At 40.5% G+C, this 26307-nt stretch overlaps 2 protein-coding genes across 3 annotated transcripts in view; one reads left to right on the forward strand and one right to left on the reverse strand.

The window, feature by feature from the left end:
* Nucleotides 1–10791, forward strand: part of Zmynd12 (zinc finger MYND-type containing 12) — a 29105-nt gene extending 18314 nt beyond the window's left edge. For both annotated transcript variants that reach the window (XM_048815616.1, XM_048815617.1), the window contains exons 4-8: nt 1055–1224; nt 3446–3568; nt 4678–4789; nt 6306–6451; nt 8688–10791. In XM_048815616.1, coding sequence (XP_048671573.1) covers nt 1055–1224; nt 3446–3568; nt 4678–4789; nt 6306–6451; nt 8688–8813 — 677 coding nt within the window. In that variant the 3' untranslated portion in view covers nt 8814–10791. The remainder of the gene's footprint in view (nt 1–1054; nt 1225–3445; nt 3569–4677; nt 4790–6305; nt 6452–8687) is intronic.
* A 3003-nt stretch (nt 10792–13794) lies between these two features.
* Nucleotides 13795–26307, reverse strand: part of Rimkla (ribosomal modification protein rimK like family member A) — a 33713-nt gene continuing 21200 nt past the window's right edge. Inside the window, exon 5 of the mRNA XM_015484856.2 lies at nt 13795–24479. Within this exon, the coding sequence (XP_015340342.1) occupies nt 24022–24479 (458 nt within the window). The 3' untranslated portion in view covers nt 13795–24021. The remainder of the gene's footprint in view (nt 24480–26307) is intronic.

A 26307-nucleotide genomic window follows, 5' to 3' on the forward strand; every position in this document is an offset into this window, starting at 1 on the left:
TCTAGCAGGGGTGCGCAGCTACTCATATACCCTTGACTGAAGAACGGTCCTCCTCTATTGGCAAAGATCGTCCTGAATTCTTATTACTCAAGTAAGGTGTGACACATAAAGGGTATTCAATTTGCATAAGTATCGTTTTTGAAATTCAGATATAATTTACATACTATAAAATTTACCCTTTTTAAAAAATATTTACTTTTTAGTTATAGGTATACACAATATCTTTATTTTTATTTTTACGTGGTGCTGAGGATCAAACCCAGTGCCTCACACATGGTAGGCAAGCGCTCTACCTCTGGGCCACAACCCCAGCCAAAAATTCACCCTTTTAAGGTACAATTCAGTGGTTTTAGTATATTTATAAGGTTGTATGACTATCACCACTATTTAATTCCAGAACAATTCAAAGAAACCCTGTAACTGCTAGCAATTATTCCCTGTTAGCCATTCCAGCCCACCCTAGTCCAGGGTCCCTAGTCCCTACAAATTCACTTTCTATCTAAATGGATTTGCCTATTGTAGACATTTCATATAAATGATATATAATATGTGGCTTTTGGTGTCTAACTTCTTTCTCTTAGTATAATGTTTTCAAGGTTCATCTACATTGTAGAATATATCAATACCTTTTTCTGGCTAAATAATATTCCACTGGTAGACATGATTATATCACGTTGCTCATCTACTCATAAAATGATGGATGTTTTAAGTTGTTTCTGTGGGGGTTTTGGCTGTTCTAAATAGGCTGCTGAGAATATTCATGTGTAGGTTTTTGTGTGTCAATAAATATTTGAACCAATGAACAAATGAGTGTATGGTGAATCTTACTTCTTCATATGTTCTTTTCTTCTTTTTTAAAAAGAATTATTATTATTTCTTTTAGTTGTAGATGGACACAATATCTTTATTTATTTATTTTTACCGGGTGATGAGGATCAAACCCAGTACCTCACACATGTGATGCAAGTGCTCTACCACTGAGCCACAACCCCAGCCCCTCGTGTGTTCTTTTCATCATGTGTTCTTTGTAACCTTCTTTACTGCTTTCCGGCAGGTATGGGCCGGATTGTTCAGGCTGAAGAATACCTATCCCAAGCCCAGTGGACAGTCCTCAAGTCAACTGACTGTCAAAATGCAACACAGTCATTACTGCATCGGAACCTGGGACTTCTCTACATAGCCAAGAAGAACTATGAGGAAGCCCGATATCATCTGGCCAATGATGTAAACAAATTAAATTATAACACCTGGATGTTTCCAAGAAAAGCTCTGTTCAGTTTTTTGTTGTTGTTGTTGTTTGTGTGTTTTTATACTAAGCATTTCTCGAAACTTTTTGTTTGAGAATGCCCTTTGGTGGCTGTTAGCACATCTAATGGCCTGAATTTAAACCTTTCTACTTCCTGGCCATGCCACCGTTGCCAGGTTAGATCTTCCCTGAGGCTCAATTGCTCTGAGAATAATAAGTGGGGATAGACTGATTCCTGATTAAGAGAAAGGCTTTGCTCCTAGTCCCAACTCTGTTGTTTCACTACCCTCATAGTCTGGGACAAATTACTTTACCTTTTTTATTGCTTACAAGACAAAAAAAAAGTCTCTTCCACATTGGGTCATTGCAAAGATTAATAATAGAACAATATGTGTGCAGTACTTTGGCTATTTTTAAAAATAACACTGTCTACTTCAGAGTGTGGTTATTAAATTTAAATGAGCTAGATCTATAAGAAAGCACTTATAAACTATAAAACTCTATGAATGTTAGATAGGATAATGAGGATGATAACCAAGCTGTTCTTCCAAAATTATGAGATTCCCATTAGGATTTTAGTATTGGAAAATATTACAAGAGAGGAGTTCCTGAGCCTGAAATCTGGGTTAGGTTGGGGCAAATTGCACTTTCCATGTAGGTTAGTTCTTTCTTTAGCCTTCTCCAGCAGGCAATGCTCCCTCTGGTTGCATGCCACTGCACAGTACCCATAAATTCATTCTGATGCTGGTTATTTCCAATACTCTAAATTTGTCCTTTGCCCTGGGAGGATGACCTCCATGAAATATACAACCCAGACCTCATTGCTGTCTGGTTTGGGTTGAGTTTGGAGAATGGGAAGCAGAGCAGGGGAGTGGAGGGTGTGAGAGAGATTGGGGTATTTATATTCTCTGCTGCCTTCCTGCCCCACTTTGCTCTGGCAGGGCAGTCAGTGCTCCCCTGTGGCCACAGTGTCTTATCAAGGGACCTTCTTCCATAGTGCTAGCACTGGCTGGGGTTACCCCTGTTTTCTACCTCTGGTTTTTGAACTGTAGGGATGATAATGGTTTCTTGCTGTTGGTTGTCCTTGATGCTTCACTAGCCCTTGTTGGTTCCTTAACCCTTTCACATCTCAAATATTTTTTCTACTAGACTATCTTCAGGCAATCCTTTTGAGGGTGACATCTTTTCATCCTGGCCCCCCGACCCATGTAATCATCCTTTGAGCTTTTTCTCTAACCTCCACATCCTCCAATGAATTAAGCAGAGGCACATTCTGTCTTGAGCTGGGCCACCCAGTTATGAATTATGTCAAACACACATTCTTTAGCCTAGCTTTTTTTCCTTTTAACCTATTTTATTGATATATACCAGAAAATTCACCCATTTTAAGTGTGCAGTTCAATGATTTTTAGAACATATTCAGAACTGTGCAGCTATTGGCACAATCGAGTTTTGGAATATTTCCATCACCCTCAAGAAATCCCTTATATCCATTTGCAGTCATTTCTCATTCCCACTCCAGGCCCAGGCAACCACTTTTTGATTCCTTAGATTTGTCTTTTCTAGACATTTTATATAAACAGAATCACATATAGAACTCAGATCTGACTTCTTTCACCTTGCATAATCAGTTTGGATTCATCCATTTTTTTTTTTCTGAGTAGTAGTCCCTCATCTTGGGTAGTCCACAGTTTGTTTATCCATTCATCATTTGATGGGACATTTCAGATGTTTCTCTTTGGGGCTATAATGAATAATGTTGCCAAAACATTTGTGTACAAATCTTCATGTGGACATATATTCTCAATTCTCTTGGGTAGGTACCTAGAAGAGGAATTGCTTAAACCTCTCGAGGAGCTGCCAAACATTCCCACCAGCAATATGTGAAGGTTTTGATTTTCTCCTCATCCTCACCAGCACTTGTGGTTTTCTGGGTTTTTGATTACAGCTATCCTACTGGTGTGAAGTGGTATCTCATATGGTTTTATTTTGCATTTCTCTAATGACTGTCAATCTTAAGCATCTTTTATGTGTGTTTATTAGCTATCTACATATCTTTCTGGAGAAATTTCTAGATTCTAAGCCCATTTTAACATTAGATTATTATAAAAATTATTTCTGTGTATTCTGGATATAGGATCTTTATCTAACTTGATCTGCAGAGGAATTCCAGCATTCTCCTTTCTCCTCCTGCAATAGATTTATTTTGCCAGTTGTGCATTTGGAACAGAGGACATCAGGACCTCAGGAGGCTACTTCCACTTGGCTAATACCTTCTATGGTCTTCAAAAAGTGGACCTAGCAGACACATTGTACACTAAGGTGAGCTAGAGAATGTGGGAACTGAACCTTGACATTTAGGCCAGGTATATTACAACTGGTGTAAGACCATTTGTGAGAAACATACCATAAAGAGAGGCTCAGAGAAATAAAGGGTCTTGCCGAAGGTTACATAGCCTGATACTACCAAAATAGATTAATCCCTAGCAAATAATAAATGATAGTCCTAAGAACCAGAGCTTAAGAGGCTCTCTCTCACCCAATGGGAGCAAGCTAATGTGGGTGTATTGAGGTGTGTGACAGAGAAGAGCTTTATAAGGGACATTTATTGCTGCAAGGTCCTGTCAAAGGATCAAAGAACTTGAAAGTAGCCAGGCATGGTGGCACATGCTTGTCATCCCAGCTATTTGGGAGGCTGAGGCGGGAGGATCACAAGGTCAAGGCCAGCCTGGACTTAACAACACCTGTCCAAAATTTAAATTTTAAAAAGGGATAGGCATGTAGCTCAGTGGTGAGTGCTTGCCTAGCATGCACAAGACCCTCGGTTAAATCCCCAACACAAAAACAAAACACTCACAAAAACTGTTTCCAATATATTAAGATATCATTTAAGTTCATTCAGTACCACCTCATTTAGCTAGCAGCTGTTTCTGTGTGTGATATAGGCTCTCATGTTGTGACTCTTGATTCATACTTTAGACCCAATTCTTTAAAAGAGGCATTTTGGTATAGCTAAAAAGCCAAGAGTTTTGGAGTCAGACAGACCTGGGTTTAAATCCAGGACATGCCACTTAACAGCTCTTCCCAAAAGTCCAGTGTGCTCATAGCTTCTCTGAGCCTCAGTTTATTTACATATAAAATGGAAATAATAAGAATATTACCTCAATTATTGTTGTGAGGATATAAGTGTTTAGGGTTGTTTGTGTCCTGTGAATAGTAGCCATTGTTATCAGATCCCACCAGGATTGCTCTAGATGTGCCCATTGCAGCCCATCCCTGAACACATTAATTTGGCCAGGGCTTTTTGGGTTCCTAGGGCTCCCTTTGCCCCCAACTCAGGAACTCTGACCCCATGTGCTGCATTCCCACCTGGCTGATCTAACAGCTGAGGTCTGGCTTGCTTGTCTGATAGACATCTTCTTTTCTAACAGGTCTCAAAGATCTGGCATAAATATTTGAATGAACACTATCAAGTCCTCTCACAGGCTCATGTAGAACAAGCAGACTTACTGTGCAAACGATTTGTGAATGACACTGGCTTGGGTAAGTGCTGGTTCACTCTAGGAAGCAAGCCATGACCTCATCCTACCTAATCACAGGCCTTACACCTAACAGGGAGAGTAGCTGTTCCCATCATGGGGCATATCAGTGCCACCTTCCCATTTTACTGATGGGGAAAACCGAGCTTTTACTAGGGCTGGGAAGAATTCAGATTCTTCTTATGCATAGCCCTCAGGGAATAAATATGGGACAGATTTGGAGGCATAAAAGACCCTGAAGAGCATCCATTTCTTCTATATTATCCCTCCAGGGAACATAAGCCATGAGATAGTCTCTACACAGTTTAACCAGGCAGGCAGCACATATCTGTAATTCCAGCTACACTGGAGGCTGAGGCAGGAGGATCTCAAGTCTGAGGCCAGCCTTAGCAACTTAACAAGATCCTGTCACAAAATGAAATAAAAGGCTGGGGGTATTAGCCCGGGGCTAGAGCACCACTGGATTCAATCCCCAGTATCAAAAAAAAAGTTGCATTGCTAATTAATTCTGATGTCTCACATTCATTTCTCCTTTACAGAACAGTGAGCTCCTCTGAAGCAGGGCTAGATTTGATTCATGTCTATCCCCAGGCTCAGCAAAGGACTGAGTGTTGAGAGCACTGTACAATATCATGCCCTCTGAGATAATAGACAAGGGATCTAGTTTCTGCTCAGAAGAGTCATTCAGTACAGTGGGTGATACAGAGCCTATGTGCAATAACAAAGAACATTCCCATGACTATAAATTATATTACAGATGAATACCAGAAGGAAGAAGGGAGGATGGTTGGGTGGTGTTGAAGGGAGACTTTTTCAGAGGAAAGACTTTGAGGGAAGGTTTAAAAAATTAATTAGTTTATTGGATTTTCTCTCATTATAAAAGTGGTTTACCGTATAGCAGAAATCTTGGAAATCATAGCTATCCAAAGATCACCAACCTTTAGGCTTATTACTTAAATACATGCCTGTTAGTCCCTGACTCATAGTAACTGTTTATTTACTAATGTGGGACCAAAAACCACTGGAGGGAAAATGGTGACAGACTCATGTGAGGAAGCAGAAAGGCTATTGCTTAAGTATCTTTGGACTTAGGGGGAGAAATTAAGCCACTACTATGGCAAGATATTCCCCTTGCTCCCTCCATCAGCTCTAGGGTGGAAGCAGAAGTGAACCCAAGGAACCTAGCTGTAACAAATGCCCTGGGTTTAGGAGCCCACAAGATTTATTAGAGTTCAGGATCTAAAGGAGAGACAGCTTAGTGACTTTGGGGCTTGTGGAGGAGCATTTTTTAGGTTACTCTGGTAGTGACATGCCAGGCAGTGCCCGAGGGCTGCCTGAAGCTGTCCCACTTCCTGCTCTGCATGTGGCACAGTCCTTCTGCAGCTGGAGAACTTGCTGTGATTTGTGCTGTTTCCATTGGAACCCTGGGAAGAGGCCAGGCCCCTGCCCATGGGGGGCTTATGATGAGGGCAGGCTCTGCTGCCCACCACCTGCGTTTCTTTCCTCCCTTTTCAATGCAGATGAAGCCCAGGAAGCAGAAGCCATTCAGATCCTGACTTCAATCTTGAGCATTCGAGAATCAACTTCTGACAAAGCTCCTGAAAAGACTATTTTTGTTCTGAAAACCTTGGTCATGCTTCACTACCTGATGATGAATTCTTCCAAGGCAAGTTTCCCCAGAGGCAGCTTGTGTAAAATGCACAAAGAAATGCATCAAGTAGTTGAATCCATCTGTTTTTGCCCAATTCCACTAGCTTTTTGTCCTTAGGGAGCAAGCCCTCACTCTAGAAAAGTTCACAAGCTCATGACATTTCTCTTTTGCTGAGTCCAGCCTGCTTAGTAGGACCTGGATTGTCTCCTTCCCTAGGGAAGCCTTCTAGGATTGGGGAAGTACTGGGAAGCTTGCAGGGCAGGAGGGCTCTGGAGGGTCCTTGGAGTAGGACATGGCTGCTTTAACTGCACTTAGTTACTAATTTCCCTTTTGCTACAGAGATTCAGGCAGGAATGAACTGCTGTGAAAAGGTTAAAAAGGTAACTGTTTTTGAGTAATTAGTACATGCCAGTCACTGTCTTAAGCCCTTTACATAATTATCATATTTAATTCTCAAAACAACTTTATGAAGTTAGTATTTTATTATCATCATTTTAGAGATAAGGAAACTGAGGCATAGAAAGGCTCAATTCTTTGCCCAGTTTCATAATAAGAGAGCTCATGTAAAAAAAAAATTATTTGCCCAGTTTCTTACAGACGGTAAGTGGCATGTCTAATTTATTAATGGACTGAATCAGTCATTCATTCAAATATTTTTTGAGCAGCTACCATTTGCTAGACACTATTCTAGGGACTGGGGATACAGTGGTTAACAGAAAGACAAGTTTCCTCTCTCTATGGAATTTATGATTTTTAGAGGAGGGGAAGCCACAGTAAATAAGTAAATGTATAAATGTGTAATATAACTCTAGACAGTAAAAATTTCCATAGAAAAAAACAAAGTAAGCTAGGGTTAGTGTAGGGGGCTGGTTGGAGCAGGTCTTTCTCTGTGGGTGACATGGGAAAATTTATGTTTTCCTTCCCTACTCCCTCCTTCCCTTCCTTCCACAAACTTTTACTAAGCACTTACTGTACATCAGGGCTTGGGGAAGCTCACAGTTATAATAGAGTGTAAAGCAAATCTCAGGGCACTGTGGAAGCCCAGAATAGGGGCACTGACCCTGTCTGGAATGGGTAGGTGGATTATGGAATATGGAAGTGTTCCCGCTGAACTTTAAATTTACATTGGCCAAAACCTCCTTTCTGCAGTACAGGGTCCAATTTTGGGGAAGTTATTATCCCATAGTGTGTTAGGATGTCAGATCTAATAGAGATCCTCAGACAAAAGGAACACATCTGGACAAAAGGAACACCTCACTTCCTCAGGTCTTTACTCAGCTGTTTTTTCCGTGACACTTTCTGAGCCTCCCTGTCTAAAACTACAAAACCCTACCACCACCTCTAATGCTTCTGACTCCTCTTTCTTTTTTATTTTATTCCGTAGCATTTATCACTAGTTAAGATACTATTATGTTTTACTTGTTTTGTTTATAGTCTTTCTTCCATACAATATTGTAAGTTCCATGAGGACAGGAATTTTTGCCTGTAGTCACAGTACCTGGAATATAGCATCCATTCAGTAAAAATATTTAGTAAATATTTTTTAGAAGGAAAGAAGAAAGAAAACAAGAGAGAAATAGAAAACTAGAGAGCATCCTAAAATGTCCTGTGGAGCCTCTTCCTGGGTTAAATTTTCAGGTCACATGGCTCCTAGGACTATGCCAGGATGATAATTTATTTGTGGTACCTGTCACTTCTGTGCCTCCCAATGCTAGTCCAGAGGACTCTGATTAAGATCCTACAAAGAACCAGGCCTAGTGGTGCACACTTGTAATCCCAGCAACTCATAAGATTGAGACTAAGGCAGGATGATCACAAGTTTGAGGCCAGCCTGAGCAACTTAGCCAAACCTTGTCTCAAAAAACAAAAAGGACTGGGAATGCTCAGTGATAGAGCACTCCCGGGTTCACCAAAAAAAAAAAAAAAAGCAACAATCAAAACCCCAAACTCCCTACAAAGACTTGAGTTTACTAAGGAGTACCCATTTACTTAGTTTGTTAAGTACTTAGTACTAGTTGGTTAAGTCAGTTGGATTTTTCTGGTGTCCCTACCCACTGAGCACAAATATGGCTAGCTGTCCAGGACCCAGAGTAAGCAAAGTAAGTTCACAGTTTTGTGAACAAGAGCTCAGTGGCTGGTGTGGGCAGGTGATGAGTCCTCTCCCCTGTTTCTGGAGTTGAGCACAAATGGAGCTTCCCAATGTTATGCATTTCTGGGCCAAGTTCCTTTTGTCACTTCAATTTTATTTCAGGCAGAAGAATATGCCATACAAGCCCTCAATCTGGCCAAAAAACTGGAACTCAGTGACGAAGAGCAAAGCAACATTGAAGAATTACTACACCTCATCTCAGCTGAAGAAGAGCATCCCATTACTTAGTGACCCATGAGCTCTGCATCATGGCTATTGAACGCCTAATACATTTCAGTCTTGCTCAGCGGCTCCTGGTCCTCTGGATTGCTGAAGTGTCCACATTTTTTCCATGGGACTGCACCCATAGGTGGGATTTTTTAGCATATGTGAGGGAATATAGAGCTTTAGGCATAGAAATCAGTAAAACTACTGTTTATCATGAATTTGTCCTTGGTTTATTATGATTTTGTATGACTTTGAGTAATGTGTGGTCAGGTCACTAATAAGTATTTGTACTTAAACTGTAAATAGTTTGTCATATTTCCCAAAAGTCTCTCAGTGATGTGTTTCATAAGTCTATGCCAAGTGAGGAGTAGAGAATAGAGCTATATTGGAGCAAAGTTTTCTATTCTATTGGAATTAAGTTAGCATTAATCTGAGGCAGATTGTGACAAAATATCCATTGTAATTCCTACAGCAATCACTAAGAAAATAACTCTTAAAATAGTTAAAAATTAACAAAGATTTAAATGGTGCACTAGAAAATATCCACTTACAGCAAGAGAAGGCAGTAAAGGAGGAATAGAGGAACACAAGAGACCCGGAACATTGAGAAGACAGCAAAATGTGACGTAAACAAGAAATGAGGACTTCACAAGTCAAGAGAGCCCAGGATGCATGGGCTGAGATGCCGTTCCAAGCTGGTGTCTTTAATATCTCGTACAGTAATTTGAAGCAGAAGTGAGCCATCTTATACTCCGTGGGAGAGAGGCACTCTGAAAGGCCACCTGTGATGCAGAGGACAGAGTTCAGGCCTTGCGCTCAGTAATGCCAGAGTTTAAAACCCAGGTTTCTTACATGATAGCTTTGGGACCTTGATCCCACATAGCTTTACGTATTATTGTTGTGAAATGGTCTAGATGTGGCCACACCTGTATCGGCTTGTCCCATCTTGATGACTTTGGACACTTAGCACATCCTTTTTTCCCCTCCTTTAGCTCTTTTCTGAACTTAACAAAAAGCATTTGCTTCCTGGGTAGATCCACACACAGGGTGAATATGTGCAGATCAGGAACCTGTCAGAGAGTTTTATGATCCTCACTGTAGATTAATTCATTCAGATACAAATAATAAAAATATGTCAGATGGTTTACCCTGCCCCTTTATGTAAAATCAGCTGGAACCTCCATTCCCTACCTTTGGAGATTCTCATACTTCTCTAAGATGGCTGTGCAGTCCCTGGGGCTCACTTGTCTTTCAGCCATTTCTTCATCCAGTTTGAAGCTTCAGCATAATATTCTCCAATCTGCATTGTATAGCTGTTCCTTCTCTTTAGGAATACAACCACCTCTTCTTTTTTCTCATTCCCTAACCCCAAATAGGAACCAGCTCTTTTAAAGAGACTCTCAGTGAAGACTGGGGGGCAAAGAGGAGGATCAACAATTCTACAGAAGATAATAAAAAAAAATTAGAACTTCCAATTCTAAAATCATCCTTTAAAGTCTATGCTGTTACACTCTAGCTCTCTCCCTTACCATATCCAATGGCCCTTCTCTGTTTTCTTTTTAACCCTTATATATTTTCTGTTTCCTCTAATCCTGAATTCCTGTTCATTAATACTTCTGCACTGAATCTATTTGTATAGTTATTATTTAAGTTAAATTCTTTAAATTTTTTGTTTCTATTAACTGATTTTCTTTTTATTTATAGGCCATTATTTTTCTTTTCTACATGTCCAATAATTTCATTTTCAGTATTTCTTCTTTTCTAACACTTGTGTTTTCAGGCCATAATTTTTCCTCAAAACAGTGCTTTCAATGATCCCACCTATTTTAAAATGCAATATTTTATTTTTATTCTTAGTGTTTTAAAATTTTTTATGACTCATGAATCATTAGAAAGATGAATAGTTAGTCAGCTTTCCATGACTGTGACAAAATACCTGAGATAATCAACTTATAAAGAGGAAAGATTTATTTTTGATCACAGCTGCAGAGCTTTCAGGCTATCATTATTTGACTTCATTGTTTTGGGGCCTGTGATAAAGTAGAACACTGTGATGGAGAGTGTGTGGTAGAGCTAAGCTGCTCACCTCATAGTGGCCTGGAAGCAAAAATGAGAGCAAGGGACATATCCCCTTCAGGGGCGTGCCCGAAATGACCTGAATTCCTTCCATTAAGCCCCACCTCCTAAAAGTGCCACCACTTCCCAATAGTGCCACAGCTGGCAGCCAAGCTGTTAGCATTTGGGTCTTTGGGGGACATTTAAGATCCAATATGATTCTTAACTTCTAAAGGAAGGTGATTTTCTTTCTTTGTTGTTGATTGCTGGCTTAGTTTTCTTGTGGTCATAGAACATGTTGCATACAATTTTGATAGAGATTAGTTGAAATTTAGATTATGACCCAGGATATGGCCATTATCTATAAATGTTCCACATGTGTTAGAAAAGAATGGAATTATTAGGAGCAAGGTCCTGTATGTGTCCATTAAGTAAAATTCATTCATATTTTCAAATTTTTGATGATTTTTTTGGTACCAGGGATTGAACCCAGGGGCACTTAACCACTGAGCCACATTCCCAGCCCTTTTTTTATATTTTGCATTTAGAGACAGGGTCTTGGGCTGGGGATGTGGCTCAAGCGGTAGCACGCTCGCCTGGCATGCGTTCGGCCCGGGTTCGATCCTCAGCACTACCTACAAAGAAAGATGTTGTGTCTGCCGAAAACTAAAAAATAAATATTAAAATTCTCTCTCTCTAAAAAAAAAAAAAACATAGAGACAGGGTCTTGCTGAGTTGCTTAGGGCCCCGCTAAGTTGCTGAGGCTGACTTTGAACTTGCAATCCTCTTGTCTCAGCCTCCTGAGCCACTGGGATTACTACAGGCATGTGCCACTGTGCCCAACTTTTGCCAAATTTTTGTTAATTCTCAAGAGAGGTATGTAATCATGAATTTATCTGTTTCTCCTTATAGTTGTGTCAATTTTTGCTTAATATACTTTAAGGCTTTGTTATTAGCCATATAAATTTAAATAGAATTATGTTTTCCTGGTGAATTAAATTTTAGTATTGTCTCTACCAAAGCTTTTGACTTAGTCTATTTTGGTCTTAATAAAGCTGCACCCATTTCCTTGGGGGCTGGATTATTTGTTGTCAGTTAGGCATCCTCACCATTGCCTTCATTATTTACTTCTGCTTAGAGGAGGAGCTTGGAAGTCAATTCCCATTGTGCCCTTTCTTTAATGATTAAGGGTAAAATTCTGCCAGTGAGGGCCGACTGCTCAAGATTTGGAAGTTGCATATGGAGCACTCATGAATCTCTCCAAGAATAATCCGTTCTTGTTTTCCTGAAAGCATATTTCCTGTGAAAGCAGCTTGCTGACCTTTGTTTTCTGATTTTTATCACTCAGCTATTTAAAAGATTGTGTAAGCTTCTGATTCCCTCCATTAAATAAATCTGTTTATTCACAATACTTAGGGAGGCTTCTGTTTTCCTGACTGACTGAAACACTTGACATTCTTCCTGCAAATCCTTTATTTTAATCTATATCTTTATGTTCTAGATGAATCTCTTACAAAAATAATGAGATTAGATATTTCATATCTGTGATTCTTAAAGAATCATTTAGTTCATTTATATTTTGTTTGCATAGTAAATTATTTAGGATTAAGTCTATAATCTTATTTTGTGCTTTCCAGTTGTCCTGCATGTTATATTTCCCCCTTTCTTTTGGATTGATTACATAGCTTTCTCTCATTCTGTTTCTTCTCACCCTTTGTCAGTCTGTTGGTTATAGCCTGTGTTTTTGTACTTTTAGTGATTGTTCCAGAAATTGAAGCATTTGTTTCTAAGTTATCAAAATCTAATATTCAGGAACCTTCATCTGCAAAAGACAAAGTCTTTAGACCCTCAACTATATTTACCCCAACCAAACTTATATGTTATTACTGCTATTTATTTCCAACATATCTTTTTAAAAAATATTTTTTAGTTATCAATGGACCTTTATTTTATTCATTCACATGTGATGCTGAGAATCAAATCCAGTGTCTCACATATACTAGCAAGTGCTCTACCACTGAGCCACAACCCTGCTCCTCCTATATATCTTAAACTCAGAAATCATAATTATCATTTTATAATGTTTTTGTATTTTTTGCTCTCATACCTTCCATCTGGGCTCACATTACTAATAAATCTTAGTACTTCCTATAATGAGGGTTTGCTGATGGCAAATTCTTAGATTTTCTTTCTTTTATTAATATGAAAATATTTATTTTGCCCCCGATTTTGGCTCTTCAATGAAAATGTATTTCATTTTATACATGATATAGTGATGCAGGAAATAATCTCAATTCCAAAAAGCTCCGTGAAATGTGGTTTATTTGACTCCAAAGACTAGACCAGGAACTCTAGTAATGCTGAGGCTCCCTCAGAGAGTCATACAAGTGCTGCTATTCATCTCCCACCAGTTAATCCTATCTTTCCTAAGTATCTTTGGCAGAATTTGCAGGGTAGAGCTTATGAATCATCCCTGAAAGATCCTACTAATTTTTTTCTATTGTGAGCACATATGCAATGTTAGAAATCACATCATATTGTCTATGAACCTTTATTTAACAAAAATCGACCTTTATTTAACAAAAATGAGGAGAGAAGTAGGTGCTTGGCATTCTTACTAGGTAACATTTTATCATTGCACAGCTATGGGCCTGTACTGTGGAGTAGTCCTTAGAGGACCATGATTCAAATAAAATTGCTCTACTATTAGTAGGCCTCACCATGTCCGACAATAGCTACACGTGCAAATGAAGTATCTTTGTATTCACAATGACTACAAAGTTTGACATCTGTCAGGAACAGTAGGTCACATGAAATAAACATTTAGCAAATAAATGCTTCAAAAAAGATGGTGAAGCATTATTGGAATGACAGAACTGTGCAAGTTTTTCACTCAACAGAAAATGTATGTCTTTCTTTATATTCATCAAGATCAATGACAAAGTAATGGAGGTAAATATTTTATTTCATATATATGCATACACAAACACACAGCTTCAATAGCTAATAAATATATCAATAAGAAATAGCAGGGTTTTTTTAAGTAGCAGGTTTTAAAAGCATAAGAACAAGTTTACTATTAGGAACAGACTATAAAACCAGGATTATATAATCCCTTAAACATTGTCCCTTGCTTGCAAACTTTTGTCAGGATTGTAGGTCTCCCAGAATATCTTAATTAACCTGGCCAAAAAAGAAAAGAAAAAGTTTTCAATGAAAAAATATGGTAGATAGTTTGAAAGTTTTACCACAAGAAACAAAATTAGATATCAAGATTAAGGAAGATAATAGCAAAAAATAATAACAAAAACCATTGGAGTTTTTGTTTTGGTTTCCTGGTTTAAACAAGTGGATGGTATTGTGCACTCAGGTGAGGAAGCCCTGGAAGAGAGACAGGGATGTCGGAGAGAGATGAAAACATGAATTCCGTCTGCAGTGTGATGACTTTGAGGTATTATGAAACATTAGAGGAGAGATGAAGGTGGGTGACTGGGTATGCAATGTGACATTAATAAAAGAAACTGGGGTTCAAGAGAAATTTGAGAGTATCATGTAGATGGTCATTAGTAACATGGAAATGGAGATCCCCTAGGGATGAAATATAGATAAGGAAGAGAAAAGAGCCTACAGGAATGCCCAAGGAAACTGGGCACTTAATGGAGCAGAGGCAAACCCAGAGGAGGAGGATGACATAATTTTAGACTTATTTAATGACTATTCAAATTACCATAATACTTTTCACCTAGAGTCCTCCAATGTTAACATATTATCATCACATTTGCTTTTTTCCTCTAAAAACACCTGTTGTTTCCTGAACCATTTGAAAGTAATTTTCAGACACAATGTCTCTTTCTCCCTCGATATTTAATGTGTATTTTCCTAAACAAGGACACTGTCTTACATATTCTCATCCACACAATCATGAAAATCAGGAAATTAACACTGACACAAAGCCATCCATCGATGCAATACAGACCATGTTCAGATTTTACTGATTCAATCATCTCAATGTCCAAAGTACAAGTAAATCCCTGAGCAGACAGTGCATCCCGTTTCCATGTCTCTTTAGTCACAAGTGCCTTTAGATGTGGGCAAATACTGCTGCTCAAATGTTCCCTCGCTTGTCTTGTGAAAATTTCAGCCAAAATATTCTAATAAATGTAAATGTAAAGGCCTTTGGGAGATCTAAAGGGCTTTGAGTTACAGAATACATAGACCCAAGGTTGGTGGAAGAGTCCTTGGGAGAGATCTCGTCCCCAGTTTAGGAAATCCCTGCAGTGAAAGCAGTAACCAATGGAAGAGCTGTAGGTACCAGTATGACAGGACAGCTGGATGCTATGCTAGTGGCAGGAAGCTGGGAATGTCTCAGAGGAAGACCACAGGACACTGGGAATAGAAGGCAATCTCAAGATTCACCCACATGGTAGATATCTATAGCCAGCCTAAAGGTCTCTTCACTAGTGCCCTTTCTGCATGGTTCTGCCAGAGCCACATTCAAGATAAAGGGGAAGCAAACACCATGTGCCTCCTGCCCCACCAAATCCATTGGTCTATGATGCAGCTATAGGCAGTTCTTTGTGAGACTAATGGGGGAATCTGAATGTGGACTTGGAATTAGATGGTGCCAAGGAACATTTTTTTTTTTCTTATGTGGTAAAGGCATGAAGAAATGTTCTTTCTTTCTTCCTTTTTTTTTTTTTTAAGAGATGCCTGTTGAAGTGTGGGAGAAAAGATGGTATGTGCAATTTGTTGTACAATGCTTAAGGAAAATTGACAGATGAGATAAAAATAGAAAGTTTTGGTAACTTCAGAATCTGGGGTGTTTACTGTCTCTTCACTACTGTGTAGTTTGAAGATTTTCATATAAAAGAAGGAAAAAAATGAAATAGAGGTCACACTCCTAGTGTAGGAGTTGAAGGACAATAGGAGTGGTGATTTAGTATCAAATCCTAAATCCTTCTTGGCTGGAACCATCAGTCATTATCCCTGTGACTATCCTAGTCAGGTTAGGTTCCCTGACCCTCAGAAGTTGGGGAACAGTTTTAGTTCAAGGGTCCCAGACCTGGTACTGACCATAAATTTTTTCCCAAAGTTCTTATCACTGTTTCTCCCAGTAAGCCTCTTTCATGTCAGGTGAGCACAGTCCTGCTGGCTCTGGCTGACCTGTCAGTTCTCTGGGTGGTCACACAGGTTCTTTCAATCTCAGGGGCCCTCTGATGGCAGTGCATAGTCATTTTCAACAGCTTTCAGTTTTCATTTGCCATTTGAGTCTTAATTCAAGTGTCAGTCTAGGAAAGCACGCTGAGTGGACCCCTGACAAGCTTATACCATCTGCAGTAGTATTTTCCTCCATCATCTTGACAGTCGAGAGCTGGCAATATTACAATTCAGACAGCACTCTGCGTTTGAAAGGAAAATTATGGTTTTCCGGAATGCAGCTGGTGTGCAAGTGAATAGGATGAAGTTTCTATGAAGCATTTCCCTCATTTTATGATATGAAAAATAGTAAAATGTAGATTCAGCATGTGATTCTTACTTTAAAAGAACAACCAAAAGGCATAGAATTTTGGGAACAAAGGCAAACAAAGCATTCTGTTCCACAGTTATAATTTTAATAAAAAGCAAAAATAGCAAAACAATAATTTATAAACGACTTCTTCTCTGTTGGAAGAGTTAACATTGTTATTGCTGTATAAACCACTTGGAAACGAGCTATTCTGATGCCTTGTTAAGATCTATTCTTCACAGTACAATTAAGCAGGAAAACCTGCAGCGCACTTTCCTGGAGGGAATCTAGCTACTGTACCTCTCCCAGAAGAGATTGAGATGAGCCTCACCTGGGCGGGGGTGGGAGTGGGTGGGCACTGTTTCTATTGCTCCAAAAGTTTTGAAGCGAAGGAAACAGATTTTTCCACCTTTGAGAAACAGAAGGTAGACAAAACAAGCCGAGAAGCAGTGTTTTCCACTGGTTTTCTTTTACTTCAAATCAGTTGTGCACATTATAACCGGACACTTGCTGCTGAGAAAATATTCACACATCCTACCTCCCTGCAACTAAGATGTTGCAACCCTTTATATGTATCAATATGTTTTCTCTGTCTCCCAGTGGCAGTGGTATGCTGATAACAACTAGCTCTGGAGCAGGGAGGATTGACAACCTTGATATGTGGTGTTTGCCCATTTCTGTGATATAAATATTCTTACCAGGGCTGATTCGGAGCTACCATGTCACTGAATGGCAAATTTGGTAAGGGATGTGCAGTGGAACACCATTATACATATATACATACGAATAGATGTCAATAACCTCAGAACATAAATAATAGTAAAATAACTAAGTGAGGAGTTTGGGGTAGGTATTATCTATGTTTTAAACAGACTTGTAGGTTTACATAATTTAATCTTTAATGATGGCTGTGTTTAATAAACTAGCTCAGAACATTGTGGAAAATGTAACAATCCACTCTGATGAGCTGGTAAAAGTGGCTCTAGCACACCACTGGAGCCCTGGGGACCTCCACAATAGACACTGGCCTAGTCCTGCCTTCACAGAGACCTTTAATAGTTCTTCAGTGATTAAGGACTACCATCTCTCCCTTTATAGGAAAAACACAATGGGTTAGATCTCCCTTTAAAGGAAATCAGTATTCCTCCCAAATAGGAGATTCTGGGAGTCCCATTTGGGATAGGCCCAGGACAGCAAAATTTTAGCTGTTTTTATTGGGTAGTTCCATCTGATCTAAGGGTTGCCATCCCTGCCAAGTCCAGATGGTGCTGACGGGCTATCCGAGTTCTCTACACAGCACTCCCCTCTCAGCCTTCTGCACTCCCCTCACCCTATTTGACAGGTTTAATTCAAGTCTCTGGCACCTCCTCCTTCCATTTGATGCAATGCCAGCAAACCTAATATGGGAAAAGCCAAAAAAAAAATCAGGTGCTAAATCATCCAAGGTCAGGCTGCTCATCAGCTTTTCAGCCTCCCAGTTGTCTGAGACAGCTTTTCCTCCAGGATTTTTCTGAACCACTTATATCCCCTGTATCTTGAACTACAGCCTCATGGAATCTCAAGGATGGATGAGACCTTCCAATCATTAAGCCCAAATCACAGCATGCTTGAGCAGCCGCCAGCCCTCCCCTCCCATCTCTTTCCCCAGCTGTACAGCTGCTGTCTGACAGCTTTTATCCCTTGGCACCTAGCCACCATCACAGGAAAGCTCTGCTTGTGATTGCTCTTGGAAGGGGAAGCAAGAGGAAGGGAACCCGAAGAAAGGCAGGCCTGTGGTTGAATGCTTCACATTCAAGACTGTTTATTGATCACATTGATAGGTGACAAAAATAAGATTTAGCAAGGTGAGGTGACTGTCCCCAGGATCACACAATGGGTTAGGATTTGAACTGGTTCTAACTCAAACTGGTGCCATTCAAATTAGTCCTCTTGCCTTCAGCAGGCATGCTGCTTTCATCCAGGGGGGACTACGGTTGCAGCGGTGCCCAGCTAGTATAGTGGGAAGGGGAACTACACCACACAAAGAGACAGTGTTCAGGTTCCCCTGGACCTGGGGAGCCGTCTTCATTTAGAAAAATGCTTTTATAAGCCAACCATGGTAAAGGGAAGGTGAAAGGAGGGAAGGGTATCGCCAGGAATCAGGATAAGAAAAGGCATGGCTATGCCTGAGAACACAAGTGGACTGGATTTGTCTCAAGGGAGGGAGGGAGGGAGACAGGGAGACATGGAGCAGAAGATTAGCGGAGATTCCTCTGTAATGCATGAAAAGAACACTCTATGAGGGCTGAGCCACGTCTGCATTATGGCAGTGTCTGTCATTCCCTCCCACATCTTTGAGACATGCGCACACACGCACACATTCAAACGCTCATTTGAGTTTTGCTGTATGCAGAAGTGGGGGAGGGAACGGAACTTCTCGTCTTAGCTGATGCGGAGCAGGGATGAGACAATGTTGTTGCTGAAAATGAGGTAGTGCAAGTCTGGAGTCAGCAGTAGCTTTAAAAGCACAAGTCCCACTGGGAACCATGGCACATGCCTATAATCCCAGACTTGGGAGGCTGAGGCAGGAGGATCACAAGGCCAGCCTCAGAAATTTAGTGAGGCCCTAAGCAACTTAGTGAGACCCTATCTCAAAACTAAAAAATAAATAAATAAATAAAGAGCTGGGAATGTGGCTCAGTGGTAAAGCACCCCTGGGTTCAATCCCCAGAACCCAAAAAACAAAACAGACAAACAAAAAACACACATCTCTTAGAAACCACAGAAATGCAGGGACTCAGAACAGGAGCCCAGAGTTCTCAAACCCATCTGGATCTGAAGAAGTCCTCAGCTGAAGTTTGGATTACAACAGGAAGAATCTGTGCCTTGAGTCTGACTGCAAGGGGGATACACTGTGGAACAGAAGGTGGAGGGAAGTTTTGACCTTGTTGCTGATCGCAGCTGGTGCATATATCAAACTGGGTTCCCCCTGGTGGGAGGCTCATGGAAAAAGTTCAGGAAATTCAAACCCTTGGCATTCAAGACTCTTTGCAGTAAAGACATCAACCAAATTGGGGCCACAGAAGCCCTTGGTCAGCTCAGCATAGGTCTTCTCCCTCATATTCCTTCACTGAGTGTGGGGTGGAACTAAATGGTCTCGGCTAGTCTTAAGGTGTAGGCCAGGAGGCAGACTGTACCCTGCTTTGGGGGCTCTCACTAAGACCCATCCAGTCCTGAAGCCTTGACAGCTCACACCTCAATACCATGATGATCTAGAACAGAGGCTCATCAGAAGGGGAATGGGCAGAGAGTGGGCCCAGGATGGCAGCAAGTGCTAGACACTTGGAGGGACAGAGCCACCTCTGGCACTATGCTAGCCTGGATGGGGAATCACATCGTCTGGGTCAGCTTTGCTGCTGACTGGCTAAGTAACCAAAGCCTCTGGAACTCGGATTCCCTACTTGTAAAATAGGGTCTAGACTAGTCTCCAAGTGCTGCTATTCCAGATCTCTAACCTGGCTCTCTAGGAAAATTTTCCTAGTGTTGCTCTGGAGCCCCAGAGAACCTAACATCCCCAAACAGCAGTGGGATGTCAGCCAAGGGCTCAGGATAGTGCTGCGTGTTGGCATAGGAACCGCACCTGAAGAAGGAAATTGGAAGGCATGAAGGGAGAAAGTTCGTACTCAACCATGTGAGTTTTATGGGGGCTTCGGAGCTGAGCCATAGATTAGAATGGAGGCATAATCTAGTTTTAGGCAAAGATTAAAACAATATATCCCTGAGAAGGACAGTCTTCCAGGTAAAAACATATCAAAGCAACAATCTGTACTGATCTTGAGTTTAAGAGGCAGAGTCAAAAGCAATACCAGATTTTCTATTAGGTTATAGCCCTAGATCTAAGAACATTAACTTCAGGAACAGTGACAAATAGCGGTTGTTAGGGCTTTCCTAAAACATCTGCACAGACTAATAGTAAACAGAGGCCTCACTTCCAGGTGCAAAGGGAAATACTAAGCTGAAGTGACTTGTTTGAGTTTGGGTTTCCTCTCCTACCTGAGTCCCTTCACTCCCATCAGTAAACCATAGCCCTGGTCTTTGCAGGGCCTGGTATTTTGGTCCATTCACTTATGGGGGGGCTAGCTGTTACTCTGGTGATCCTGGGACCTCTCCCACTAATTAGCTGCTTCAATCTTCCCAAGATTTACATTCAGAGTATCCTCAAGACCAGTATTCCTCAGGACTTACAGAAGAGATGAAGCACATTTCCCTCACTTCTCCAGTGTCAACAGAAGTCCATGCATCTCAGAGCAGTTTCAAAGACATCTACCTCTAATCAATATATTTGTGATTCTTTCCTTAACATAACCCATAGAAGAAGCATTTTTTTCCTCCTCCTCACAAGAGTTCCAAGTACTCCTGGTTTCATATTTCTTTCACAAAACTATCCTGGACCTTACTCCTCCTCTTTCTTCATTGCCCTGTCCCAACTGTATGGCATTCCTTAGCTGGAAGCATTGAGTCTGCAACTGTGACAGGAATTACTTATGACCCATTTATATTGTTTCTCAGACCCTAAAGACCACCCCATACCCAATCAGACAGATAGCATTAAGACATTTTTTCCCAAGTGCAGAATCATATATATTCTGAGTGACTGAGCTATTGGCATTCAGGTTTTGACCAGTTTCAAGGTGCTACTACCAAATAATGGGAAGACCATATACAGACACTGAATCTATATTACATAAGGAAGACTTAGTTAGTTGGTATACAGCAATTGGGTTTCAGGTTATATATGGTACATCCAGAAGGCTCTTTGAATACCCCATGAGCCTTACTCTTTTCAGGTAATGTTTCCTTGCAACTAGAAAGAAGTCCTCCAGAAGCTGCATTCCTTTTTCTGGGCCCCATCACTGTTTATTTTGCTAGTGACAAGACTTGATGGACTCTTCCTTTATTAACTCCCTCAGAGGAGGGTGATAAGAAGCTGGTATAAAACCAGATGAGAGAGGTGATCTGTTACCACCTTCTATTGAAAGCATAGCCTCACTTATTAACTCACTTCAACCTCAGTGTGTCCCCAAGAGGGAACCAGAAGAGGTCTTTCCCCTGTCTGAAGAAGAGAAAAATGAAGGCCCAGAGCTCAAGTGATTGCACAAGGGTGAACAGCTATTTGAGTGCAGACCCAGAACCAGGTCTGGTACTGTACCCTATGTTCTTTCTAGCAGCTTTGGGCAGTTGTGGCTGAGACTCGGAGTCCATGGCCAGCTGTGGTCCAGGAAATCTTGGAGGGGTCTAGGATACAGCTGTGATCCAGCTTTTAGACAGGGCCAGTTCCAGGCAATGAAGCTAATGATGACAGATGTCACTCCCAGCTGGAAAATGGGCCTTCTTTCGCAAAGAGATCTGGAAACACTCTAGCTGTGCAGCTCAGGATGGGGCCCTGCTGGCATCCTTTTAGATAAAGTAGGAAGACGAGTGAATGCAGCTTCCAGGAGGTCAATACTTGGTTCAGAGGTTTACACAGAAAGCATCTGACCAATTCTGGCAAGAATAAACTTGAAACCATCCTTCTAAAGCCACCCTGAGTGCTAAAAATAAGGTACATGTCTTAACCTATAGAAGAGTGAAGTATTATCGTTTTTTCAATTGTACAAGACACATTGCTTGGGTTACAGTTTAGTGGCATGCACCCTATGTTGGACGGCATTTAAACTACAACTGCATAGTGTGAAATCTCCATTACATGGCACCAAACATTTTTCAATTGTACAACTGTTACTTGGTGAGATATGGTTTTTAACTATAATACTTTAAGAGCCAATTTCTATTTAAATGTGTTGTGGGGAAAATGTAATAGCTTGACTTTATACACATTTTACATTTATAGCAGAGTAAGTATAGGAATTATGCACCCAAATGGGTGGCGTTGCCTTCAAAGTAGTTACCTTGGGAAGATGTACGTTTATTCCAGTGAAGCTGACCTTAATCAGAACATTTCTAGAACCATCTTTGGAAACTTGTAAACTTCCTTGGTATTGGTAAATCTCTGTCCTTTAAGAGTTCATGTATTTTTTGAGGAATTATTTTTTTTATAGCCAAAGTGCATTAGAAAACAAGTCTGATAAATAAAACAGGTGATGGAGCTTGGCACTATCTTGGTGGTTGACTGGGTTGTCAGGGAGAGATTAAAAAAAAAAAACAAACAACAACAACAAAAAAAAACCAAAGTCCAACTATTAAGTTGTGAGGCCTCTTTCCTTTCATGGCTTCAAAGATAATCCCGAAGAGGAATTCTAAGTGTTCTTGGTGCATGCAACACCATAGCTCAAGAGGATATCTCCCAAGGGAATAACTCCAACGATGGTAACTCTTAAATGCATTTGTTCCAGTGTATTTGGTCATTGCTCGTTTTCAGTCAAACTTCATACAAGCAGAAATTAAAAACTCCATCTCCATGATTTCTCCCAAGGAAAGGATCTCATCTACTGCTTAAAGAGTTAGTGAAAAGCACTTGGTGTCATGTCTATGTTAGTCCCCTCCCAAAAATGTGCAATGAGTTAATTCCCGATACCTGAGTCTCCCCAGTTTGGAAAAGTGGGTTAGGACAGGTTTCTGGAGCCTGGATAAGAGTAGAATGTCCAGGGGATTGGAGTATGTTTCCAATAGCTCTATCCACCCAACAGGCCCACAACACCAACTCATATGAGAAAAACTTCTACAGCTAAGCAATACATAAAGTTTCAGTAAGAGGAGGGGAAAGAGTGATTATCTTCCAGTGACTTTCTATGGTAAATACCTATTGGCTTCTGGATGACAAGTGAACAGAGTCCATTGAAAAGAAAGTCCTTGGTGTTAGATTCTAGTGCACGCTTAAGAAACAAAGTGTGTGGCCACTAGCTTGTTGAAGTGCATTTCCAGCTGAGGCCAAAGGCAGCAAAGGTGCAAGAAGCTGCTGGAGTTGGCATTAGTCGAAGCAGGGTATATAAATTCAGAGTGGCAAAGCAATTTGTAGAAAGCCCCAGTTACAAAGCAGCACATATGCCAACCAGTGAGGTCAAAGAATGTGCAATCTCACTTTCTACAAAGTGCTTCACTGAAAATGCAAATGAGGAAGCTCCCTAAAACACCATATCCTGAGTGTCAGAGAAATATGGTCAAGATGGTGATTGAGGGGAGCAGATATCGATCCTGTAACAGTGTTTGAACTGTGTGTTCTCCCAGCCTCATACACACGCTGAGTGAAGAACATGCTACTGTCACATTCCACATTGTCTGCACATGCCTCCATCTCATGGCTGCTTTTAAGTCCAGTTTTTCCAGGAGATATTCTAAGTTCTTGTTCTCTACTGCTACCAGCCAGAAGCAGCACAGCGTCAGTGCCTGAAAGTCTACCATTATATCCAAGAGCTCACAGCAGACACTGGTCTCAAATGGATCAGCTGGGATGTTGTTCTTGGTGAGTGTTTTATATGTCTTTGTAAAAACCACAAAGCTAGGCCATTTGCTTAAATCATCATTAGAAAGAATGCTGAGTGCCCAGATGGGATTTCTAGTTTCTGTGCAAATGAAATCACATTAGTCCAGATTTTATTCACTCAAAACTACTAGGGAAGCAGTAGGATTTGGTTTAAATGCTGCCAAAAAGCAGAAATTCACTCAAGCTTTAATTCTGAATCCATCCTATTGTTAATGTTGTATCCAGGCTCGGGAAGCATGGGGGGAAGGCCCCCCCACTGTGTTTGCTGAGGAATCCCGGGCCTCTCCCAATTCAGGCTCACTCTCACTAGAGGTAGACCCGTTATTGATGGTGTAGGGGCTGTCTGCAACTCCCTGAGCTGAAGCACAGCCATCTGGCTCCTTCTTCTCCCTGGGACTCGACAGTCCTGGGAGGACAGCCATCTTCCCAGTCTGCCTATTTGGCAGCAAGGACATGGTATAGTCTGCAATGATCCCCCCCACATCTAAGTTGCAAGCCTGGTCGAAGGCTAGGAAGCCAACGTTGGCATTTGCCTCACACACCACAAAGGAGCCATCATCCATGATGAGAAGATCAATGCCACAGAAGTCCATGCCCAGGATGTTGGACACCTGAATAGCCAACTGCTTGCCTTGTTCTGTCAGTGGACACATGACACCCACACCACCTGTGGAGAAAGCACAGTGATGTCAAGGGAACAAAAGATGCTCCCTAATGAATCAAATGATCCTTCAGGAAAGAGACAGGACTGTTGATAAGACGCAGCATGATTGGCATTACTCACAAAAGGCCTGGATGGAAATCAGGACACCCTTTGGGGAAAAAAAAATACGGATATTTCTTATCTAGAATCTTAAAAAAGCTGAGAACTTCTTACCCAGCTATCTCATCACTAATGAAATGATTTTGTATATGGAAAAAATTATTACACACCAAGATGCTGATGGCAGTATTATTTAAAACACTGAAAAATCCTAGTTCCTGGTACGCAGAGGGCATTCAATAAATATTTGTTGAATCTAGACATAAAAATTATAATCTAAACATCTCACAACAGAAGAAAATAGCACATTTTATAACCATTAATGATAATGCTCATAGAGTTTGTAAGCCCTCAGGAAGTGACTCAGAAGAATTAAAGATGGTATCGTATAGTATTTTATGGTGATAACTTGCAAAAAATATCTACGAGAAAAAACAATTGAGAAGAATGATACCAACTGTTATTAATAGTTGTCTCTAAATGGTGGGGATATGATAAGTTTTTTTTCTTTTTCATTTGACTTTGCTGTACTTTCTAAATTTTTTACATTGAAAATGTATTCCTTTTATGATTAGAGAAAAATGTTAATTTTTAAGAAGATAAAGATGGAGAGGATTGTGAGATAAAATCCTATATCAAGGACAGGAGCCGTTTGATTGCCCTTATTAAAAAGCTAGGACCTCAGACTTCATTGTCTCCCTAGAAAGACTTAAAATTGTATTTTCAGGCCCAATAACTAATTTCTTTACCTTTAGATTGTCCTTTCCCCACCTGGGACATGATTTTGTAAAGAAAAGGCTAAAAACAGTTTTAAAATAGCTTACCAGGAAAATGTAGTGTGGATATTATAAAACTGTTATGGTTCTTTAGTGACGTAATCAAAAAAGACAAAATAATCAACCACGAAGTTCAATACTGCAGCATTACATGATTATCATGAAAATGAAACAACTCTAAGTTACGTAGTACTGTGTCAAACTAAATCTCACACTTGCCTGTCACACAACTTCGCCACAGTATCTTACAATTATCTGCTTGCTTGTCCTCTTTATGGGACCACATGCTGGCCCAGGGCAAGGACTGCCTTATAATCTCTATTCTCTCAACATCTTCGGCAAAGCTGCTGTGGAGTGCTCAAGGAATGCTAGTAAAAGGACTAAACCAGTGTCTAAGCCTCTTGATTATTTGCTGGAATTGGCATACTCATCTGGTGAGTTGGGAAATAGGAACTATAGGGTTTTTTTTGTTTTTTTAATTACCAACATAAAAAAGTCATTCAATGAGGTTGACAACAGCTTTCTGTGATGGAGAGAAGAATTTACATCCCTCCTGGAATATCTCCTCCATTCAGCCATGACAAAAAACAAGCTTTATCAATAAGTTAAAAGGATGGGGTTATGCATTCAACCAAAATATAAACTGCAGCTTTCTAATAGTATCATATGTGAGAGGAAAATAAAAATTTCAATTAACATGTGAAATCAAAACATAGTTTTTCTCTGGTTGGTACCTTCATATAGACCCTTGGTGTTCCTGGCCTGAGACACTGCAAGAGATTCCAAACTCATCTCCCTGCCTCTTGTCTTACAACTCTAATCCATCCTTTACCTCAATGGGAGATTTTCTCAAATGATTTTCTCTAACAATCCCTTGTTTAACTCAGACTGCTAAGTCCTACTACCAACAGGATAGGATTCAAACTCAGTGTCTTTGATATCCCTGCCCTGACCTC

The sequence above is a fragment of the Marmota marmota genome, unplaced genomic scaffold, assembly GCF_001458135.2.
Source record: "Marmota marmota marmota unplaced genomic scaffold, marMar, whole genome shotgun sequence".
In the NCBI taxonomy this organism is placed as follows: Eukaryota; Metazoa; Chordata; class Mammalia; order Rodentia; family Sciuridae; genus Marmota; species Marmota marmota.